The sequence below is a fragment of the Pteropus alecto genome, unplaced genomic scaffold (assembly GCF_000325575.1).
Source record: "Pteropus alecto unplaced genomic scaffold, ASM32557v1 scaffold20, whole genome shotgun sequence".
Taxonomy (NCBI): domain Eukaryota; kingdom Metazoa; phylum Chordata; class Mammalia; order Chiroptera; family Pteropodidae; genus Pteropus; species Pteropus alecto.
In genome coordinates, this window is record NW_006436298.1 from 14,198,111 (window position 1) to 14,220,523 (window position 22,413).

General features: G+C 36.2%; 2 protein-coding genes across 3 annotated transcripts in view; one reads left to right on the forward strand and one right to left on the reverse strand.

Moving 5' to 3' along the window:
* Positions 1-7,602, forward strand: ZCCHC9 (zinc finger CCHC-type containing 9). Of its 2 annotated transcripts, XM_006913190.3 has the most exons (6): positions 1-125; positions 484-893; positions 3,448-3,598; positions 3,839-3,931; positions 5,712-5,780; positions 7,002-7,120. In XM_006913190.3, exons 2-6 carry the CDS (start codon positions 510-512, stop codon positions 7,118-7,120), a joined length of 816 nt encoding a protein of 271 aa, XP_006913252.1. In that variant the 5' UTR covers positions 1-125; positions 484-509. The 2 variants fall into 2 exon arrangements, with proteins under 2 accessions (XP_006913252.1, XP_024903616.1); XM_025047848.1 differs by lacking the exon at positions 1-125 and having other exon boundaries at positions 503-893; positions 7,002-7,602.
* Positions 7,603-11,765: 4,163 nt separating this feature from the next.
* ACOT12 (acyl-CoA thioesterase 12) overlaps positions 11,766-22,413 on the reverse strand; it is a 44,904-nt gene continuing 34,256 nt past the window's right edge. The window contains 12 exon segments of the mRNA XM_025047767.1: positions 11,766-11,973; positions 11,975-12,076; positions 13,380-13,458; positions 13,460-13,507; positions 15,276-15,296; positions 15,298-15,377; positions 20,396-20,427; positions 20,430-20,469; positions 21,120-21,183; positions 21,462-21,517; positions 22,018-22,118; positions 22,121-22,167. Coding sequence (XP_024903535.1) covers positions 11,890-11,973; positions 11,975-12,076; positions 13,380-13,458; positions 13,460-13,507; positions 15,276-15,296; positions 15,298-15,377; positions 20,396-20,427; positions 20,430-20,469; positions 21,120-21,183; positions 21,462-21,517; positions 22,018-22,118; positions 22,121-22,167 — 754 coding nt within the window. The 3' untranslated portion in view covers positions 11,766-11,889.

The following is a 22,413-nucleotide window of genomic DNA, read 5'->3' on the forward strand; positions in this document are numbered from 1 at the left end:
AAAGAGTTGTAATGACAAACTTCACACCAAAGGACAAGATTTCTGTATATAATTTGCTATGCAAATTGCGTTGAAAGGGCAGACTAAGCAAGAAGATTGGGAGAAAATAGCCCTGGGAGTTAGAGGTAAAAAAATAAACCTCTAGGAAAACTGTAGAATTTGGGAAGGATAATGTCATTCACTGTATTACTATGTGATTTAGATTTTGTGAAATAACTTGGTTTCTCATTTTCCAGTTTTAAGCAAATACGTGTGTGTGTTGTCTGTTTTTTTTACTTGTGTGGTAGCTTCTCTGGTAAGAGCTAGATTTACTCACAACCATATCTATGCAGATTATAAAATTATATAGATATATAAATGAAGTAAAAAATGTTTTAACAAAACTTATAACATATGGGCATATGTGATATAGTGATACAGCATGTATCTTTAGTTTTTTTTTTTCCTTTTAAATGATGACTAACTGCCATGCTTGTCTTAAAGATTGATACAGCATCTCTGATGAAACCATGACCAGGTGGGCACGAGTTACTACCACACATAACAAAAGACCCTTGCAGGCAACTTCATGGGAGGACATGAAGAATGGGTCCTTTGAGGAAAAAAGCCAAAACCGACCAAAGAGTAAACAACTTGAAGCCAATAGGCTGTCCCTTAAAAATGATGCACCCCAAGCAAAACACAAAAAGAACAAAAAGAAAAAGGAGTACTTAAATGAAGATGTGAATGGATTCATGGAGTACCTAAGGCAAAACTCACAGATGGTTCACAATGGGGACATGATAGCAACAGACAGTCAGGAAGTAAGGGAAGAAATTGCAGTTGCTTTGAAGAAAGATAGTCGTAGGGAAGGAAGACGATTAAAAAGACAAGCAGCAAAGAAAAATGCAATGGTAAGATTATCACTTCTACCACAATAGTACTTTATATGGCTAGAAACTATTATACACACATATATTTTAGCAATCTAATTGCTGTTCCGTACTAAATTTATAAAGTACATTTTGAGGGCTAGTAATAACATTAGGCCTTTTTTTTTTAACACTTCCTATATGCTAAGCTCATAAGGTACTGTTGTAATTTTTACAATAACACTACAAACGTGGTGGCATTGTTCCTATATTATAGGTAGAAAAAACTGACATTCAACCCCTATTCATTCAAGTATGTAAACTTTAATTATCTTGCTGAAAACCACTTAGCTAGTATAAGAGGCAAAATTCAAATACAGGAAAAGGTGTTAATATTTGATTACTTAGAATAGTGCCTGGCACTATGTGAGTATATGTGTTATTAAACATGAACCTAAATGGGCTGCTAACTATGCAGTCCAGCCCAAAATAATTTTTTTTTCAACCCCACAGTTTGTCTTCAAAACCTATGTTCTCACTTCTGCCTGCCATTTTAAAAAGAGATCAAAATAAGGAGGAAGGTTAAGTATAACAGGTTAAATATGTGTGGTTCCTATTACTTAAAAAAGATGTTCTTTTGTCTTTATCCATGAAAAAGACATAAGAAGGAGTTCTAATAAGAATCACACTAGTTAGTAACAGAGCAGAGTGATAGAGTTAACACTCTTTGAGACTCTTCCTAGTCATTGCTCCCCACCTTCCCATATTACTTATACTCAGCAGAATGCTGGTGGCTAAAGGTTTGTTTCTGTGGTGCTTAGCCCTAGATTTTAAATGATGTCAGACATTTAAAATGAAATATTTTAGTATAACTTTTTCTCAGCTGTAAGTAGATTTCCTGTCTTCTAGCAGGATACTACATAAGAATCAGGATTTATTACCAGTTTTACACTTTCGTTTTTTTATTAGAATTACTAAGTGTAGAACACTGTACCAATGTGGGCTTGAAATGTCATAGGTGCCATAAACGTAGCTTCTGACTATTTGCAGTGTTAGTTCTATGTAGTGTCATATTTAAAGATAATTATTTAGAGAATGATGAAACATTCTTTGTCGATAAATTGGGATAGAAAGATAATCATTTATGTTTAGATCAGGATAGTTTTGTTTAAATTGTACAATTTAAAAATATTTTTAAGTCGAGTTAATTTAACTCAAAGATAATTTCATTGACATAAGCATTATGGTGAATTGCATACTATTTGAAAAAGTTTACTACTGTGACTTTTTAAGAGAAGTTTTGTTTGTAATTATGGGGAAAGATTGTTTTTCAAAAATAAAAGGAATGCTTTAAAGTACTTTAAATAGTATTGCTTATTTTAACCTACTTTCAGCTCGTTTTCATAGAACTTTTTTAATACCTCATACTAAGCATCAGTTCTTAATTGCTAATAAATTAAGATACAGAAATTTATTAGTCCACTCTCCACAATCCCATCTACATTAAATTTAAGGATCATTCAAAAAACTTGTATTTGGTGAAGTTTAGGTAAAAACCTGTCAGGTTATGTTAGCGACCACCTTGACTGCACCAAGAATCCAAGACTTATTTATTTTGGTGATCCATTTTTTAGCATTAGCTTTTCCTCCAATTGTAGAATAAATGCATTTTCTTTGTTTGGAACCAGCTCATTCTAAATGTAAAATTCACTGAAGAATAAAAGGACTCATTCTTTTCCAGTGTTATAAGACAGGAAAAAAAGAGTAAAGACAATTGCAAAATGTTATGTTTTATTTTGAATTTGTTGAATTTGCTTTTTTAAAAAACCTATGCTTGTTTGGGAAAAAGAATTATTAAATGATGAATGATTTGTTATCCAAATACTATATATACCTTTTTCTAGTTTAAATAAAATAATTTAAATATCTAGCATCTTTGATTATGACTGATATTCTCATTCACTGCAGCAAAAAATATCCTCCAAATTGTGAAGTAGTATGTAAAGCAACCAAACCATTGTTCAGTGTTATGTTGGAGCTAAATAATTTATCTTAGAATTATTCCTTTAAAATGAATTGTATATACATCTATTTTTTGAATATTAAAGAATATGTATTGAGTATACAAAAACTGTAAGGTATAATTTTAGGTATGAAATATATTTTATGACTTGAATCATAATTTAAATGGAATCATTCAACCCCTATTCATTCAAGTATGTAAACTTTAAAAGTGCAAGTATTAATTTTGAGTGATAATTTTTATGGCCATTCTCTATTCCAGAAAACTCAGTTTTTCTAGTGCAGACATCCCCATTAATGAAATGTATAGTCCATATTTGCTTAACTCATTTAAGCAGTTAAGATACAAAGCCATTTATAACTTTGTGTCTGAGATTGATGGATTCGTTTTCAAAAACACTGAAACACCAATGGATATGACATTTATTGTTTAGGATTATGTGAACCACTTTTTTTCTACAGAAAAATGTTGAGATATCAAAAAAAGAGCTAGATAACCTTAAAATGAAAAATGTTTTAAAGATATTTTTAATAGCAAGAATTCATAAAGTAAACTCACATTTTGTTTTCCTAGGTCTGTTTCCATTGTAGACAACCTGGCCATGGGATTGCAGATTGCCCAGCCGCCCTTGAGAATCAAGATATGGGCACTGGAATATGTTACCGGTGTGGATCCACAGAGCATGAAATAACCAAGTGCAAAGCTAAAGTAGACCCAGCTCTTGGTGTGTATGTGTGTGTGTGTGTATATTTTCTATCAGTTTTTGATTTGGGGAAAGTGGCCAGTAAGTTGTGAACTGGGATTTTTTGGTGACCAGGTTTGTTATAAGCATGCCACTTTTTGAAATCATGAGATAAAATTTTAAATTATGTAAAAACAGATGTTTTCTCAGAGCACTTTAAAATAATATGAATGACATAACTTATACATAACCAACTTAAAAGAAACTGTTTGATCTTTACAGGTGAATTTCCTTTTGCGAAATGTTTTGTTTGTGGGGAAATGGGGCACCTGTCCAGAGCTTGTCCTGATAATCCCAAAGGACTCTATGCTGATGGTAAGTACTGTTACCCTTATATGTCAAAAATGATGATCATCATGCAGAGTTGTGATTTAATTTCAACTCTTACTCAGCTCTTGTATAGTAGCAAAACCTCGAGAATTTCATTATTTTTATCTAGTGCTATTCTATATACTGGACTTTTTGTATAATATGATTTGATATATTAATAAACCAAATCAGAAATAACTAGGGTGTATATTTCAAACTCTTTGTGTGTGCTTCAACATAATTTATGAGAATATGTTGTAACTATCTACTTTTAAACATAACAGAAGCAAAGGGATTATATCTCAAACTAATGTAAGATTTTAAATATAAGATTTTAAAAATAGTTGTAAATTTCATCTCAGCCTAGCATATCATTTTGTGAAGGGCTAGTACAGACTATTCATATTTGTAGTAATTTTTGTTTCTGAATGTTTTCCTTAATTGTCTGGCATGGGATCATGTAACTTTGTCTTTAGCTCAGCTAATATCTAAAGGTCCCCATAATAAAATCACATTTGTTAATGTGATAGCTGGTACTGTCAGGGTCTAGACACCTCTTGTGACATGTCCTGGGTTCCATTGGAGAACTTCAGTGAAAAAGCATAGCTTTCGGAGTTAATCAGATCTCTTATAGCCTCAGCACAACGTATAATATGAAGATGAAAAAACTGAACATATTTCATTGATTCTAAGATACACATTTTTTTTACATTTTAATATCTCTAAACTCAAGATGTATCTGAACCATTGGTGGATCCCACATAATTGTCAGGTTTTCTTTTTTTCTGAGAGGTATGTTAAAGAATGACATATCGTATCATGGGATCTTAGATTTGATTAATTATGGTATTTATCTTGAAGAGTTATGAGGATTTAAATATATTATTTCACTATGTTCTTCAAACACTAAAGAGTCGTGGGCCTAGAAAATGCTCTGAAGTGCCTTCCAATTTTGAACTCATGAAACAGATCATATAACATGACTCATGAGCAAAGATGGCTTTGGATGAGCAACCAAAATGACTAGATATAAAAAAAGCATGCAGCAAGGGGAGTAGATCAATAGAAGTGAGAGTTGAACCAGATTTATAGCCTGTAGTGTCATTTTCTGAGCAAGTCACTTAACATTATGAGCATGATCATGATAATGCTTGACCATTACACAAAAGACTCATTTTAGAAACCACATGTGTCTTTATTCACAATCCTGGAATGCTGCTTAAACTAGGCAAATGGGCATTTTCATTAGGTTAGGGTGCCTAGCAGAAGGCACTGAAACAAACATTAATTTTCATTTCTTTCATAACTGTTCACCCCCCTCTGACCTAAGGAACAATAATTTCTAACCTTTTGGGGGGTCCTTCATCATTAGAGAATCTGATAAAAAACTGTGAACATCCTTCTCGACAAATGTATCAACACACAAATTTGGCTCACAGGTTCAAGAGTTCAGAAACATTTCCTATTTAATCACGGTTAAGATCCAGTCTTCTGTGCAGTGGCTCTTGCATACTCCAGAGGACAAGTGCCTTCCATTATATCTTTCTTCTCTTTCTCACTCTCTCCTCCCCCTTCACCCTCAAAGGCAAGAAATGGTAGGTAGTACAGTTTAGAGCTCTGTGAGGTCAAGAGGAATAGGAATGGTGGCACCTACCTACGTTCTTGGCTCTAGTTACCTTGACAACTGAGAAGGTTGTAAGGACCAAATAAGATATGAAAGTGCTTTGAGACATTAAAAGTCTTATGTAAGAATAAGAGGTTTTCGTTGACTTTGTTCTTTTAACAGGTGGTTCCTGTAGACTTTGTGGTTCTGTGGAACATTTTAAGAAAGATTGTCCTCAAAGTCAGAGTTCAGGTGAGATCTCTGGGCTTCCATTTGGAAGGGGTGAGATAAGTATTCCTCTATGTTTCTGCTGCATTTTGTTATTGGTAATTCATTGAGGTACTAATTTTAAGGCAACCTGGTTGCTGCTGCAGTGATAATCATGCGTCTGTCAGCAATGGACACAGTAATAACTGAGCATTAGCTGCTGTTCTCAGGTGAAAACAAAAAAGTGACCGGTCAGTCCTAAAGAACCCTGATTTTTTCAAATATCTTACTGATAAACATTTATATTTGCTGACTAATTTAATAATAGAGCCAATTCTTTTAAAGTATTGATTCACTAAGTGAAAATAAATATGAAAATAACTTTCATGAGTACCCTCATACATGCTTTGCTTTGTGTATATTTGAAGGATAAAGAGTTGGTTGCAAAAACTGCTGAAAATACTAAAATTACGTTATCCACACAGCATCTGGCTAGTTGTATATTCTGCCTAATGAAGTACCACATTTGGTCATCAAAAGTTTCATGAATCTTCACTATATTTATGGCAGTTTTGGGGGGATGTGAAGACCATTATTACATTAGTTTACTTACATTAGAATGGTAATCCTGTGTGAAAGAAAGCAAGTCAGTAGGATAGCCCAGTAGTGCTTCTTAGGGAAAAAGCACATTTCTTTTTATTTCAAATAGTCACAGTACTACACAAATAAGTCTCCATTCTTACTTCTTAACCCTAACATATAAATTTGAAAACCAAGAGTTCTTGTCTTTATTACATTGTAGTCAGTAAGATTGAAATGATGAAGTAGAATTTGAATTCTCCCTCTTGGGAGGATTGCCACTTCCCAAATGACAAGACTGACAAGCAGATGTTGTATAATTTCACAGGTGGAATCTTGTGCATTTAAAACTGATGCTTCATAAGTCTTGCTGTTTACAGACTCTTGGAATTCATTGACTCTATAATGATGAACTCTGGGAAAGAATGAAAGCGCTTTCTCATCAATTTGTGCATTGCAAAGCAGTTGCTGCGTTTCCCTAATTGGGATGAGAAATTGCCTGTGGTACTCCGAAATCAAGGGTTATAATCAATTACAGAATTGCTCACTTTCCTTTAGTGATGGAGAGTGTTTCCTCCTTATGATTATTCATGTCAAAACTAGTTCCCTTGCTAAACCAGTACCTATCTAGGTGGATATATTTGATTACTGTTTTTCTTACATTCTGACTTTTCTGTTCATTTACAGATCGAATGGTTACAGTTGGTCGCTGGGCAAAGGGAATGAGTGCAGACTATGAAGAAATTTTGGATGTGCCTAAACCACAGCAACTCAAAACAAAGATACCTAAAGTTGTTAATTTTTGATAATGATTAGTATGATCATAAGTTACCACCTCATTGTTAAATTCTGAACTGGGCATTCTCAGAAGTTGGAGCTGGCATCCCTTGGAGAAGCCGATTATAGATATCTATGTGATCTGGGCGTGGTCAGTTTCTTGACTACTGTCCATCAAGGAGTACTTCTTCCACAGAGAAAATCGCTAAAGAAAAGCATAAGATATTTAAACTGGATTCTTTAAAAGAACCTATTTTTAACAGATAGAACAGGTGTAACTAAGTGGTTATATACCTAAATGTAACACTCATCTTTTTCTTAAAAACAAAATTATGCATTAATCTGAACCACTCCTAAACAAAGAGTAAACTGCTTTGCATTTGGAAATGAATTTTTGGTTATATTTTTTTCTAGGTTCAAAGTATCAATTTATTATTATAGTAGAAATGTATAAGTTGCCACAAAACCTGCTATATTTTAAAAATATTTAATAAAAACTCATTTACTATTATTTTTCTGAACATTTAATTTTGTATTGAATTAGCCATTGTGCATTAATGTAACAATCCCATTGAAATCACAATCTCTTATGAGTCCTAAATGAGGTTAATTTTGGTTAATTTGTTTTAGTTTTGACAAAGAATTACATATTGGTGAGGTTAAAATTGAATAGTACCTCATGTTGATCGTAGCTCTTTCTTTGCCCTTGATTTTCAAGAAAGCAATTCTAGCCAAAATTCATTTTGGAGCATTTAACCAGAATGATGGCACATAACAGATTGTATGTCAAATTTAATAACATTTTGTTCACATGTTTTAGAGGAGTGAGGGTGAGATGAAAGTATCACCATAATAAGAGTTAGAACACTAATCAGAGACCCATTAGCTTCTTTGTTTGATTTGATGAATACATGCATACTTAATACATATATTTCATGAGGCTTAAGGCTCCCATTGTACTGTATAATGGAATGACTCTGGTGGATTGTGTTTCATTTGGAATGTTACCTGATTGGATCCATTTGTAACTAAAGGAAACAGCTGTGATTAGTTACTGATGCTTCAAAAGCAAAATATTTACCAAATAAGAAAAGAAACACTTTTCTCTGTTTTAATGTCTGCACAACTCAACACTTCTAGTCTTAATAGGAACTGTCTTTTATTTTCATTGAGAGAGGAAAACACGACATATTATGGCTCGGAAAATGGGTGCCCTTTTACAGGAATTGCATAAGTCATGCAGCTGGACAAGGACAGCAGTGCTGCCTTAGTCATTTAGTCCAAATGCACCAGATTTTTTTCACTTGCTCGATTGGGAGCCAAAGAAAACCTGTCAGCTGCAAGTTAAGTTTGTTTTTTTACAGTTTCCAGTGCAGAGATATTAATGTCCATCTTGTCTTCCTTGGTTTACTGTTTACATTGTAATGATCAATAAATTAGATCATTAGAAATAAATTGCAGGTACCGAATATAACATTAAGAAAGTGTATGGATACTTTTTTCAAAGAAATTCACCAGAAACAAATTTTGACATCCTGAGAGGTTGTGTTTCTTCACAGGAATAATGTTCATTTTCTTAGCTAAAAATGCCTAAAGAGGAAGGCAAACTTTTATGTATTCATTATGTTTCCTGAGCACCTGCTATGTTCCTTATACTTAGGCACTTAGTATGTAGCAGTGAATAAGATGGACAAAGCCACATGCATTCTAATGGGACTGAAGAATGAAGAGGTGACAGGAAAAAAATAAGTGTCAGAAATACCGGAATATAAGAAAAGGATATTTTATTACATTTAAAAAAAATTGTTGAATCCCCTAAAACTTAGTTGTTAGCATTCTTTTCTTCCTTCAGTCCTTTGAAAATGTCATCCCTTGTTAAAAGCTTATCTTTTACTTTTTTATGGCTGATAAAATCTAGCCCTAATATCCTGATTCAGTCCCATCTTCTCACCTGCCTGCTGGACATTCCTATTTGGATGTCACACTTACAAATTCAGTGTGGCTTTAAACAATCTCATGCCCCTGGAAAAAAACACCCAAAGACTAATTTCCCTTCTTGTCTTTGTTTTTTTTTTTTTTCACTACAATTATATTCTAAGCCACTAGGCTTGAATCTCAGGTTGCTCTTTTCTTGACGGTCCCTCCTTCCAAGCCCATGGCCAACCTCCCCTTACTTCCATCAGGCTTCTGCTTTATAGTCAGCCCAGTAGTCTTTCTATAACCAGCCTTATAGGAACTAACTCCTTCCTGATCCCAATAACTTTTCATTCTCTTGCTCTCTAAATTTTCTCCATAATACATACCCCTACTTAACACCAGATTCTAGGTTACATGAGGGCAGGAATTTTGACTCTTGCTCACTCAGCACATAAGAAGCATTCACTTTTGTTGAGTAAATGAGTAAACTAAATAAGTGATATAAAGGGAATTACCAGAAATGATGCAAATGACTATCTACTTTAGATTGGATAATCAAGGGAAGGCCTCTGAGGGGCAGATTTTTCAGCTGAAATCTAAATGACAAGACGGAACCAGTTGTAAAGATAATGGGAAAAAGCATTTAGGGAAAGGGAATAGTCAAAGCTCCTAAAGAGGGAACAGGCTTGCCGTAATTGAAGAGCAAAAAAATGTGGTCTTTTGCAACTGGCTTCCTTTACTTAGTATAGTGTTTTCAAGATTCATCCATAATATTCCACTGTATAGGTATACAGGGAGGTATATAGGGAGTAAGCCTTGGATATCCTGACATGAGATAACAGATAAATGCAATTATACTGAGGAAGGAGTATGCTCGGGTAGTTGAAAAACAGCAAAGGGGCCAATGTGACTGGAAAAGAGTGAAAGATAAATTAGTAGAAGATTAGACAGTTAATAGGGTCACAGTTTATAGGTTCTACCAGTTAGTTTCTGTTGCATAACCACAAAATCTCAGAAGAATACAAAAATAATCATTTACTTAGCTCATGCCTGTGAGTCAGATCTAGGCTGGGCTTACCAGGGCAGCTCTGCTGATATCAGCTGGGCTTGCTCACACCTGTATGAAGTTTGCTTCTGAGTCAGCTGAACTAAGCCAGGGTCAGATAAAGCAGCTCTGTTCCACGTGTCTCTCTTCCTTTTCCTGGAACCAGCAGGCCAGCCCTGACATGTTTTTCTCATGACAGTGACAGAGATGGGAGAGGGCAAGTCCATGTGCAAAAACACTTGTCAAGCCTTTGGTTATATTATGTCTGTTAATGGTCCATTGACGACTCACATACCAAGCTCAGAGACAATAGGTAGAATAGTGCACTCCATTCATGGAGGTGGGGACGGTGGTAACGGAGTGAACATTTCTGAAAAATCATCTAATATACCATAAAGGGCCTTATAGACCATTATTGGGTGTTGGCTTTTACTTTCTGATATGCAAAATTGTTCATGGGTTTTGAGAAGAAATCTGACTGCTGAGTTGAGAGTAGAGTGAAGGGAGAAGCAATAACAGAAACAGAAAGATGTAGATTAGGTTGTAGTGGTGTTGATTAGAAGGGCTCAGGTACTAGTTACATTTTTCATATAGAGCTGTAAGATTTGCTGTGCAGAAGGAGAGATTTGACAAACACTAGGATGTATCTATCTCCTAAGTGCTCTAAACTCTAATGGAGAAGTCCTTCAACTTTTAAAAGTTATCCTGTAGAGGAGGCTAACTTGACATATGCTGGTTTGTCTTATGAGTTAAGACAAATCACAGAGTAGAATAATGAATGTTGAAGTCTAGGGAATAAAGTGCTAATGTAATAGTTATGAAAGAAGAGCTCAGTTAATATTCTCTTTCTCTGCAATATCACATTTTGCAGGTACTTTCTGTGTGTATATATAGCAATAGATACAAAATTGGTTAGCCACCTTGAATATATGTTAAATGACACTAGTAAAGTAGTTCCTATTACTAAAATTGATTGGATTCTATTATGTTTTAATGTCTTCCTAATTTAAAGCTCTAAAACATGTAATACATCTTGTCAGATGCTCCTGACATACAGATACCTGATGTAATGGAACAATTCCACACTATTAATCAACTCGCCGACTTATCATTTTTTACTATATAAAATGTCATAAAATTGCAAACAGAATATGTTTCACCTCTGTAGTCTAAAACTATTTGTGATCACTTAAACCAACTATGTACCATTTTACAGAACACACAATATTGCATATGGGCAGTTTTCTATTGCCTGTGCCCCTGGAAGGGAGCTGAGTCACAGATCATCTAAAACATTTTTAAGGCTTTTTTAATGCTAATCTAAATCAATGGTATTTGACCTGAGATATATTTTGTTTTTTAATCTCTTCCTAACTGCATTTTGCTTAGGCCGATATTAAATTATTTTGTGGCCCAAAAGCTGGTCAAGTGTCAAGGCTAAGGGTGCTTGCAATTAAAAGTGGGAAATCATATGACGGATAATTGAAAGTTTGCCATTTAACATGCTTACCGGCCCATCCTAAGTAGCATTCTCTATGAATTACATACAGAAGGCTGCTGTCTCCTTCAGTGGATTTCCAGCAAAGTATGGCAAGATGCTAGTGGAAATCTGGTTAAAATAAGATACCTGTTTCAAAAAGAAAATATAATATTTTAATTTCTTATTGACTTGGAGCTTTTTCAAGCAGAGAACTGAATCTTGTTGACATAGGAGAAGCTAGGTCCCTACTCTCCTGGGGACCTTCTGGAACAGATCTGAAAGGATGACTTTATTCTCCAGGTGTGGACATACACTGCAGAATTACAGTCAATTAGGAAATCTGAGTAAACGATTTCTCATATCTGTAGGAGCAAAATAACCCACAGATGTTTCATCAAACTTATGATGCACGAACTGCCGTCAATAGCATGGATGAGAAAATCCAGCACATAAAATTTCACTTCTGACGTACTATGGAGAAGGTGGGACTGATGGCAGAATAACTGACTTCACTGCCACTGTGTAAGTGTTACAGAAAGATCACTTGTGAAGAATGAAGAATAGTTGTTAGAAAATAAATTCGTATAGTTAATGTAATTTATTTATATAGGTAGAAGTGAAATTATGAAGAGACGCAGATCTTCTAGAAAACATTCTCTAATGGCTACATTCTAGCACAGGAAATAGTATAAGGGCCACAGGTATTTTCTGCCTAAGAATTACATATTCTTTGTATAACTCTGCAAAGCTGGAATCAACCTCCAAACTTATTTTATTGTGCCCAAATGGGTTGTAATTTCAGTCTCTTCCTTTTTAATGAAAAAGTAATACCCATTATTTTAAAGAGCCCTCAAACAATAGGGAACCCTACAGGCTAGAATATAGAAGTTTTACTTCAGTCTACCCTAGTCACAGTGCACTTCCATCCTAGAAAAGATCACTTTTAACATTTTGCATATCCCTCTAGACCTTTTTATAAATATATAACATTTATGTAAGCAAATGCACATATATAGATTTTTATGTAAATATAATAATTTTACAAAAATTGGTCTATAATTTGAGTTTTCACTTAACAATAAGTCTTTGGAGGTTTTTTCTGTATCAGTACCTCTATAATTACTTCATCCTTTTTAATGCTGGCACAGTACTTACTCTGTAGTATGGCTCTACCATAACTTATAAGATGGAGCTTCAGTTAATTTCTAATATCTTTTGCCATAACAAATGATACTACACTGAAAATCCATGTGCATTAATATTTATACATGTGTGGGATTATTTCTATAGGCCAACTTTGACATTAGAAATGATGCTAGCCAGTCCAGGGGTAGACCTTTACTATCCTGGCAGCTACTACTTCCTGTCTCTGAACACTTGCTCTTGGGACCCTTCCTCTTAGAACCTATGCAGTGTTCTCTGAGAAGTCTAATACCTATGGAGAACCTATGGAGAGACACTGATTGACAGCCCTAGCTGGCAGCTGCCAAAGGCTAGCACAATCAAGCCTTTGTAAATTCTAAACCAATTCCAGGTATTTTATTTGATTTTTACTGATAGTGGAATGTTCCAAAGGTTTGCTAAATATCAATTTTTTGCAAAGAGCAAAAGGAAAGGGAACTGCTTTAGAAATCTTTCATGGTGCTTTGCACGTGTCTAGCACTTAATAGATTTTTGTTGTTGTTGTTGTTGTTTGTTTTAGTGATAACTAAAGGTACATCTAGAAAAAACTCAGATGAATATCATTCGAGACCAGAAATGCTTACATTGACTTCCTTATTTTCATCTCTTTTTTCTTTCTACTTTATATTATAAAACATTGCTGTAACACTTAAATTTCATATACTCACCCATCTTTGTGAGACTTTCTTCATGATAAAAGTACTACCAAGTCTTTGGGTTTGTCACCATTCACTACAGGACAAGTGATATATCTGATCATCTTTACCCACCCAGTCTGTGACTTCACAAGACCTTTATAAATAGAACAATAAAAGAAAGGTTGTACTTTTCTATCTGATAGAATAAGGCATTCAATTCTTTCATTTGATTGAATAACTTCATTATTGATGTCTATCTTCATCCTTCTACTCACATAATCATCCTTCCAAAGCCAGGACCATTTCTCAGTCTGTCATTAGAAAGCTGTTTAGTCAGCAGGTATAATTCTGCATGTGGTAGAGAGACTGGTGGCCATCTGATTCTAAGGTCAATGCCTTCAATACTTAGAAAAGGCATTTAGCTATTTTCCACAAGATTATTTTTCTCTAGGGTCAAGCAATACGTTAAAGACTAGCGAATTATATGGGTAGTCCAAGGAGGACTCTTAGGTAAAGGAATATGGTATAGTGGAAAGAGCACTAAGTTTGTAATCAAATAATTTGCCTTTGAATCCCAGATTGCCACTTAGTAGCTATGTTATATCAGACAAGTTACTTTATTTTCTCATCTGTAAAATACCTATGGGGTTATTGTGAAAATTAAATGAAAACACCTGGCACTATACCTGAATCTTAGTAAGTGCATAAAAAAAGTAAGTTGAATTAGAATTCCTTCATCATTCCTTCAATCATTCAAGTTCAATTTGGCTAAAATTTCAGGTGGCATAGAAAATAATGGGAGAAACAATTGAAAAGAACACCAAAGGTTAGGCATTGTTCTTGCTAAATCTCTGTACTTACAGAAGAGTATCTACACATTTTCATGCAAGAAAATTGTGAAGTATTTCTTCTTCTCTCAGAGTGTTTCATTATGAGAGTGTTAACCATGATGTATCGTTCTAACATTTATGCAAATGTAACATATGACCCCAGAGGTATTTCACTTTTGTGGTATTAAATTGTCCATTACATGGTATTAATCATAGTGAGGTTTAACCATTTTAAAGATGAACTTCTACTTCATCAAGATTAAGATGTAAAGAGTAACACTAAATATAATAGGAAGCCCATCTCACCAATCCCTTCCTTTCAGCCGGGTGTCTATGAGGCCCTGGGTGCTGTAGCCCAAGAGCTGGAACTCCTTGGAGAAGGGGTGTGGCCTCAGTGCAACCAGTCCCTGTCAGTGCAGTGGACAAGGTGCACAGCTCCATGTTCCAGAAAAGGTAGGAGAGTAGAGGAGACTGAATTAGGGATGCAGGAGACAGGAAAGTAACAGAAGAGATGGAGACTGACAGGAGTGGGCCCTGATCAGACAGGGAGAGCAGGAAGGAATGCCTTTCACCTCAGTTCTCATACAACTTACTTTCAGTTTCTCACCAGGGAGTGCTGCTTCACAGAAAGAAAAAAAAAAAAAAGGAAGCGCCAATTAAATATCAAGAGTGGTAAGTGAGAAGAACAATTTGATAACCACTTCCTCGAAAGCAATGAGGTCGTGTATTCAAGTACAAGAGTGTCAATTTCAGAGCCTGACAGACCTGGATTCCAATTTGGATTCTGTCGCTTTATTGCTTGTTAAATGGAAATAATATCAAACTTGAAGAGTTATTGGTAGGATTACAATAGATGTGGGTAAAGCACATCAGCTCGATATAGATGATAAATAAGCGATTATAATAATTTTGGTTTTGTGTCTCTCAACAGCACTTGATGCAGTTTTCTCTGCACAGCAAGCTTTAAAAAATACACTTTAATTAATAAAACAATAAGTCACATGTCAAGCAATGGAGATGTACTATAACGTGGAAGTCATCTTTTCCATGATGTCAGGGTTGATTAAGAACATATTTTAAATTTATTCTTACACAGAATGGGGGTCCCACAAAGTGCTTAGTAAAGTCAGACAAGAGATGATAAGCCAAGTGTGCCGGTATTTCCACATGCTCTTCCAGAGTATATATTTTTATCTAAAAGATAAGATAAATTACAAAAGAAACATGGATGTTTTTATTTTAAAAACCACAAACGTATGTAGTCATAGGTTGATGGTACTAGCTTAGGTACCTTGGACCCAGATAACAATGAAGCCAAATGATGGCACTTTCACTTCAAATACTTAGATGTCTAGAGCCCTAACCAGGATACTACACTCTGTGTCCTCCAAATAATATATGACTTGAGGGTGGGTTATTTAATTTTCTGCAACCGTTTTTCTCATGAAAGATAAAGAATGTACACCTTTCTCTGTTTATCTTTTTGCGATATTTCCCTGCCGCTGCTCAGGAACAACAGAAAACATGATCAGACTGCTAGGCAAGTCAGTGCCTCATCTCCCCACCAAGACTCTGGAGCTAAGGCTACAGCCTCGGCCACTTTGCCAGGATGTCAAGTGTGCCTCCAAGTAGGTCAAAGCAACCCAAGGAGGTAAGCCGACCATCTCTGGAACCAACTCAATCTCTCGGTGGTGCAGCTGAAGCACCATGCTTCTTCGGCACAAAGCTTTCTTCCTCTTGTGAATCACAAGGGCATATCCTGCTGGCAGGCCAATTCCCGGGTTTCTGTCTATGCTTAGTATTCCTCAGATAAGAAGTGGCCTGTCTTGGGGAGCCGTTTAACATATATTTAAACATTAATGTATCCCTTGTTATTCTGAACTTTCCTTCCATTGTGCTTTTGCCAATAATCAGATATATATGTTCAGCTAAGAGCACATTTCTATCCTGCCCATTTTTTTCTGTCTCTTTCAGGACGCTTTAAAGTTAGTGTTGAAATTTGCCATCTTATAACAATTCCCATGGCAACAAGCTGTGAGAAGACAGACAAACATAGGGTTAAAACTTCACTGCAGGAATCAAGCAGATGGAAAAATCAGGCCATGAGGGAAAAAAAAACCTTTATTTAAATATAAATATCTTCAAAAAGAGAATGAAGAAATGAGAAACCAACTGAAAGCAGCTTAGAAAGGAAAGAAGCGACTATTTGCTTATGTCATTTTACCTTTCCAATTGACCTCAGTGCCAAGCTTGCCTTTAAATAGAGCCCACAAAGGAGGACATGACATCAGCTCTGGGCACTTATCAAACAGAAAGATTATGGATGGGGCTCCAGTTGGTGGCTGAAACTCACCCACCACAGACATGCCAAACTTTGCCTCCTGTATAGTAGGAGTAGAAGGAGGTTCACTGGTGTAAATTCAGAGGAAAGTCATCTTGTCAAAGCTTAGTGGCCATGTGGCTCTAAGCCAGGTTGATTGGGGCTCCACAATCTTAGTTGAAGTGATGGCAGGTGGCCAGGTTGCATTCTGTTCTACAACCTCGGTTAGATTCTAGCCTTGGGGCAGACATGGTCCACTCTGGTGGATTCAGGATGGAGTGGGATATAATACTGAGCTGAGCACTGGTTAAGGGCTGAACTGCACCCCCGCCCCCTCCAATTCATATGTTAAAGTCCTCACCCCATTACCCCAGAATGTCACCTTATTTGGAAATAGGGTCACTATAGACATAATTAGTTAAGACGAGGTCGCACTGCAGTAGGATGGGCCCCTAACTCAATATAACCAGCATCCTTATAAAAAGGGGAAACTTGGACACAGACATGCACAGTGGGAGAATGCCACATGAAGATGAAGGTAGAGGTCAGGTGATACATCTATGAGCCAAGGAATGCCAAAGATTGCCAGCAAACCACCAGAATCTAGGGGTGAGGCCTGGAAAAGATTTACCTCACTCCCTCAGAAGGAATCGACCCTGCCAATGCCTTGATCACAGACATCTAGCTTCCGTAACTGTGAGACAATACATTTCTGTTGATTAAGCCACTCAGTTTGTGGTACCGTTATGGCAGTTCTAGGAAAATGTCAAACCACTTTTCCAGGAAACTTCTCCCCAGGTGTTACACACAGGCTGCTGCTTCCTATCCTGGACCCAGAGCAAACATCAGGCTAAATAGCCACCACTGAATTCTGCACTTATAGATATCCCTAGACTTATCTAGTGCAAAGTACAGTACTGGATGTGTAAATGATATTTTGATCCTTCCCCCAGAAGGTGAAGGTAGCAGAAAGTCCTTCTCATGGCTCTGCTATCAGAATCAGTGACACTGATGCAGACAAAGCAGACAAAGAAAGGCAGCTCTCTTTAAATCCTACTATTTTAGAAAACCCAACTTTTGCTTAGTGAAAAAATTCTCCAAGACCAATTCTTCAAGAAAATGAATTCCCTTTCATTCTCAGAAGAACACAGGTTAAATTCCATTTATAACCAATTCATACATTGTACCAATTGGTACATGGAGAATTTTATTCTATGAAATGAAACTTAAAGTAAGTAGGCTCAAAATCTGCCAGAGTTTGCTAACATTTTATGAATATCTCTATATATTTTTCATACTAATATGATTATGTTTAATAGGTTTAGATGTCATATAGGTATTATAAGAAGAAATAACTCAAAATTATAGAATTTTATACTATCTGTTGACAAATATATTATTGAGACTAAATTGTGAGGAACACAAAACTAGTTTTTACAGGGGTCTCAGAGCGGGGTAGCTAACTTTCCTTGGTGGTGCCTGATGGTTAAGGGGATGAGATTTGGTCAGAGGGAGCTCTGGGACCAGCTACTTGTGAGCTTTAACGAGAATAACTCCCTTTGGTTTCTTTCCTGTACTGGGTTTTGTCCAATATAAAAGTTTTCAAGTGGTCCCTGCCATTCTGACTTTCACCATAACTTTTACACTATACCCTCAGCTACTCCCTAAATAAAAAGCTACTCTTGTCAGGCCAGTCTCCTACCCATGTTAATGTCCACTATGAGGATTTGGCTCAAGCTACTCTCTGCCTAGAAAGCTCCCTTTACCCCTCCAGCAATCTACTTCTTATACTACCTTCAAAGTGAAAAGAATCACCCCCTCTCCATAGTTCTAAGTAACTGTCCTCCCTTACTTTAAATTGCCTAAGAGCTGACCTTTATGGTTTAAACACTACAATCTCTCACTTGTTTAAAAACTACCTTAAAATTATTCTTCAGCTGTTTCATGTATATGTGATTTTTCCAAAATAAACTATAAGCTTCTTTAAGATGAGAGTATACCTTTTGCTCCTTGTATTATAACTATTATTAATTCCATCATTATACATTGAAAATGAAATAAAGGTTAAAATAGCAAGTACTGCCCAATTTCATTACAAATACCAGAAACCTTAAACTTTTGCCATCTAATTTATATCAAAAATAAGTATAAATTTAAAAAAAATTAAGTATAGATTTTAAACCCTGAAATAAATATGATTCTTGACAGTTATATTGTAAGAATTACTCAACTAAAAGGTAACAGAAAGAAATAATAGAACTGTATTTTCAAATTAAAAGAATATAAAAGCATTAAAAAGTAGAGAAAAGAATACTCAGAAAAAATCATATTTTTATCATAATATAATCTTCAAGTTAAAAAGAGATAACATAAGAATGTTCCTTTAATTATACAATATCTTTTAGTAAGTATCTCTACAAAAATTAAAAATTAATTATTGATGGCTCTCTTTAGACACTAGTAAATATACCATTTATTTGTTTAGGTTTGTTTCTGGCCCCAACTCCCGAAGAACTGAAGTTTTAATATGTTTTATGACTTCACTCAATATGCTCTCTTCCTCCATTCTAGACGAGTTAGTCTGTCCTTTCTCATGCTGCTCATGTGTGTCCAGATGCTAGTAATGACACAAGAAGCATATTTCATATTACTAAAAGAAAACAGCCTTGTAGCATTTTTCATGACGGATAAAGAGAAAGAAAGAACTGTCATGTTAAACCTGTGTTTTTGCATCACTGAACCAAGCATAGCCAGAAACCTAACAGGATCCAAAGAGCATAGAGAAGACCCTGAAAGGATTCGGTAGTGAGGACAAAGACATAATAAGAGCCAACAACCCAGAACAAAACACAGAGAGGAGGTCAGAGTCAGAGTTGAAAAGAATCAATGAAGTAGCATCTGAGTTTGCTTCAATTTCAGGGTAAGTGACCATATAATTTATTACCCAAAATGGAACACTGAAGCACTGTTAATTATGATAGGACAACCAGGAACTGTCCTAGGAAAATCAGAAAATATAGTTACCCTATTTTAGAGGCAACTGTTTCATTGACGATGTAAAACAATACACACTGACATGGGAGCACAAAAAGCCAGCATCTCCTGAGTGCCAGCCACTGCTAAGTCCTGGGACTGTAAGTGGTGAGTAAAGCAGTCCTCAGAGAGCTTACACTCTAGTTGGTGTGGGCAACAGCTTCAGAGGGTCTCCTAATTTTGCCTCTGAAATTAGATAAATTTAAAATCCAAATGATATATGTTTATTCAAATTTGATGACACACAAAACATTGTAAAAGGTGCTAAGAGAGATACAAAGAAGTCAAGACAAGGCTTCTTTCTTAAGAAGTTTATAATCTAGTACATAACTGCGACCATGTATAAGAAGTTAAATTATTATGTAAGACTTTAATCAATTCAATGTAGCTGTAGAAGAAATGTCACAAGATAGTGCATAATTAATTGACAAATTAATTTTCGAGAAGTAATTGCTAAAGGAATTCCTAGAGGGAGAAGTTCCTTCAGTCAGTGGTGATAGGAGTAGCATTTATAGAGTAGCATTTGTCCTGGGTCTTGAGGATCAGGTAGGATTTGGGCAGGTGGAGTGGAAGAGAGAGGTGGAATCTGAGAACTAATCTCAGAGGTTGGAATGCGGAGGGTGTACTTAAAGGACCATAAATCAGCCAGCACGGAGTAGCAGATAGGGCTGGAAAGGTGTGTGGCTTTTAAAAATAGTTTTCTAGAAGATTTTTTACCTTCTTAAAAGCAGTGTCACAAGCAGAATAACCACCACCACCGTGACAACTTTCATTTGTGATGGACAATGAGTTGTGTGTGATGGACAATGAGTTATGCATGATGGACAATGAGTTATGCATCTACCTGGATGCCTCTTACCTTTTCCGCAGAACTGGTGACCTCCCAACCACCAGCTTTTTGAGAGCCTCTGCATTGCCATCTCTCAGGGATACCTAAAATGCAAATATTTTGAAAGCACAGATATGTGACCAAATATTTGCTTCTTAGAAAATGGGCACTGTTAGAGCCAAAGTAATTATGTTGAGCTTAGAATCATGTACAAGTAACATACCTTCTGTCTCAAATCTTAATTCAGAATTCAGATAAGGTAACGGTAGGCCTGTAAGTTTAGCAAAGTAGTATCATTTTAATTGGTGTTGCAAAAAAAGACAAGATTACCCTTTAGTATGACTTATAAATTTGGATTTCCCTTTACATTTGGTGGTCAAAAACATTAAAACAACTAATACTTTACTGCTGTGTTATGACAATGCAAGCTGGTGGGCATGTCATTCAGCACAAATCATGTTAAGATACCAGACCTCAGTGTCCCATGCTACCTGAATGCATCAAGATGCTACCAGAGCATCTTGAGTCTGTAATTTTGGAACCATACGTATAATTCAAACCCGGCAAAGAAGCAACTGGTTGGTAACCAGTTATTGATAGCCTGGTTTTGTTTCATTTTGACATGACTGGTTGCTATAATTCACCTTTTCATGTAATCTGTGTAGGTACAACCTGAATCACTTAAACAAGGGTGTTTGCATTTTTGTAATGATGTGATTTTTACATGAAGAGCTCCAAATCATAAAACTGTCACCTGGTTGCTAATATCCCGGTGTACGCAAAGTAGAATCTCTTCTTTGTGAGAAATAACATATTTTCTGGAAAAAAAAATTAAAATGTTAAATAACAGTTTTCTTCTTGCATTTTGCATACAACAGTAACTATGACATTTTCTTGAACTGAAATCAGCAGTTTTTAAAAGCTGCTTTTGCTGGTAGAACACTCAGGAAGAACAATTTCCATCACAGTAGCCTTCACAGTCAGAAAGCATCAGACCTTCTCTTTTTATATTATGTGGGAACAGAGAGACCCAGGGAAGGGCGCTTGGTTACATATGGAAACTATTCCATATAATCTTTACACCTATGTCCCTTACCTGCCTAGGCGAATTCTCTCGTGTGCAATATCTCCATGATATTGTCTAAAATCATCCTTTAATTAAAAAACAAATACAATCAATATATTTCTAATATTTTATTGTCAGAATCCTTAAGTCTCTCTCTCCTCAGTCAGTTGAAGAGGCTAACTGGGACACGGTGTCTCTGTGTGAACTCTCCCTGGGTGAGAGTTGGCAATAAGGCAACTGTAGGTTGAAGGAAAGGCATAGTTCCGATGAATGTGAAGCAGCACCGAGACGGGATGCAAGGTGAGAGGAGAGTCAGAAATGGGACACATAAGACCATACGCTTCCAGCAGTAGCACGTGGCTAGGTAGAGGTGAGGTCGTTAGGGCCCCATCATTTCCATGAATGATTAGAGTGACTTGGGAAGAAGTCCATTTTACTTTGTGATGCAGAAAAGAAAGAAAACCAAAGGGGAACAGCCAACGGAGGTTGTTGCTGGTGAGAGGAGAGATTCTTGGCAGAGCTCTGTACCCGTAGCTTCCCTCAGAAAAGTAGTCTAATTTCTGAACCTCATGTGCTAACAACTGACCTCTGATATGGGTTCAATTCTTGGAAATGCGATCAGTTCTTCCTTATCATCAACAGTATTATAAGTGAGAAAAGCACTGTTGATATGACACCCCAGCCCTACCACCTCTCTTGGCAGTCAGAGGCCTCCACGCACACTCTCAATTCGACACTGCGGAAGGGCGGCAGAGGGCAGTGGGCAGAGAACTAGAGCATGCTAGGCCTCCTCTGCCCACTGCCACCACCACCTCCTCCTCCAAGCAAGAAGAGAAAGAGGATCCTGGGTGTTTTCTTTGTTGTCTGCAAATGTATGCAACTGTTAAAATCCATTTTACCGGGTTGATGGATCTAATATACAAGCTCCTGGGAGCATTTCCACTTTACTTTCCCACTTTTAAGTAGGAAAAAAGCCAGCTGG

What these genes read in the sequence shown, in the direction of transcription:
- ZCCHC9 (XM_006913190.3), top strand. Translation starts at nt 510, where the DNA reads ATGACCAGGTGGGCACGAGTTACTACCACACATAACAAAAGACCCTTG. An exon ending in CAGCAAAGAAAAATGCAATG is followed by an intron (nt 894 to 3,447) that starts GTAAGATTATCA and finishes TTGTTTTCCTAG; the next exon opens with GTCTGTTTCCATTGTAGACA. An exon ending in CAAAGGACTCTATGCTGATG is followed by an intron (nt 3,932 to 5,711) that starts GTAAGTACTGTT and finishes TTCTTTTAACAG; the next exon opens with GTGGTTCCTGTAGACTTTGT.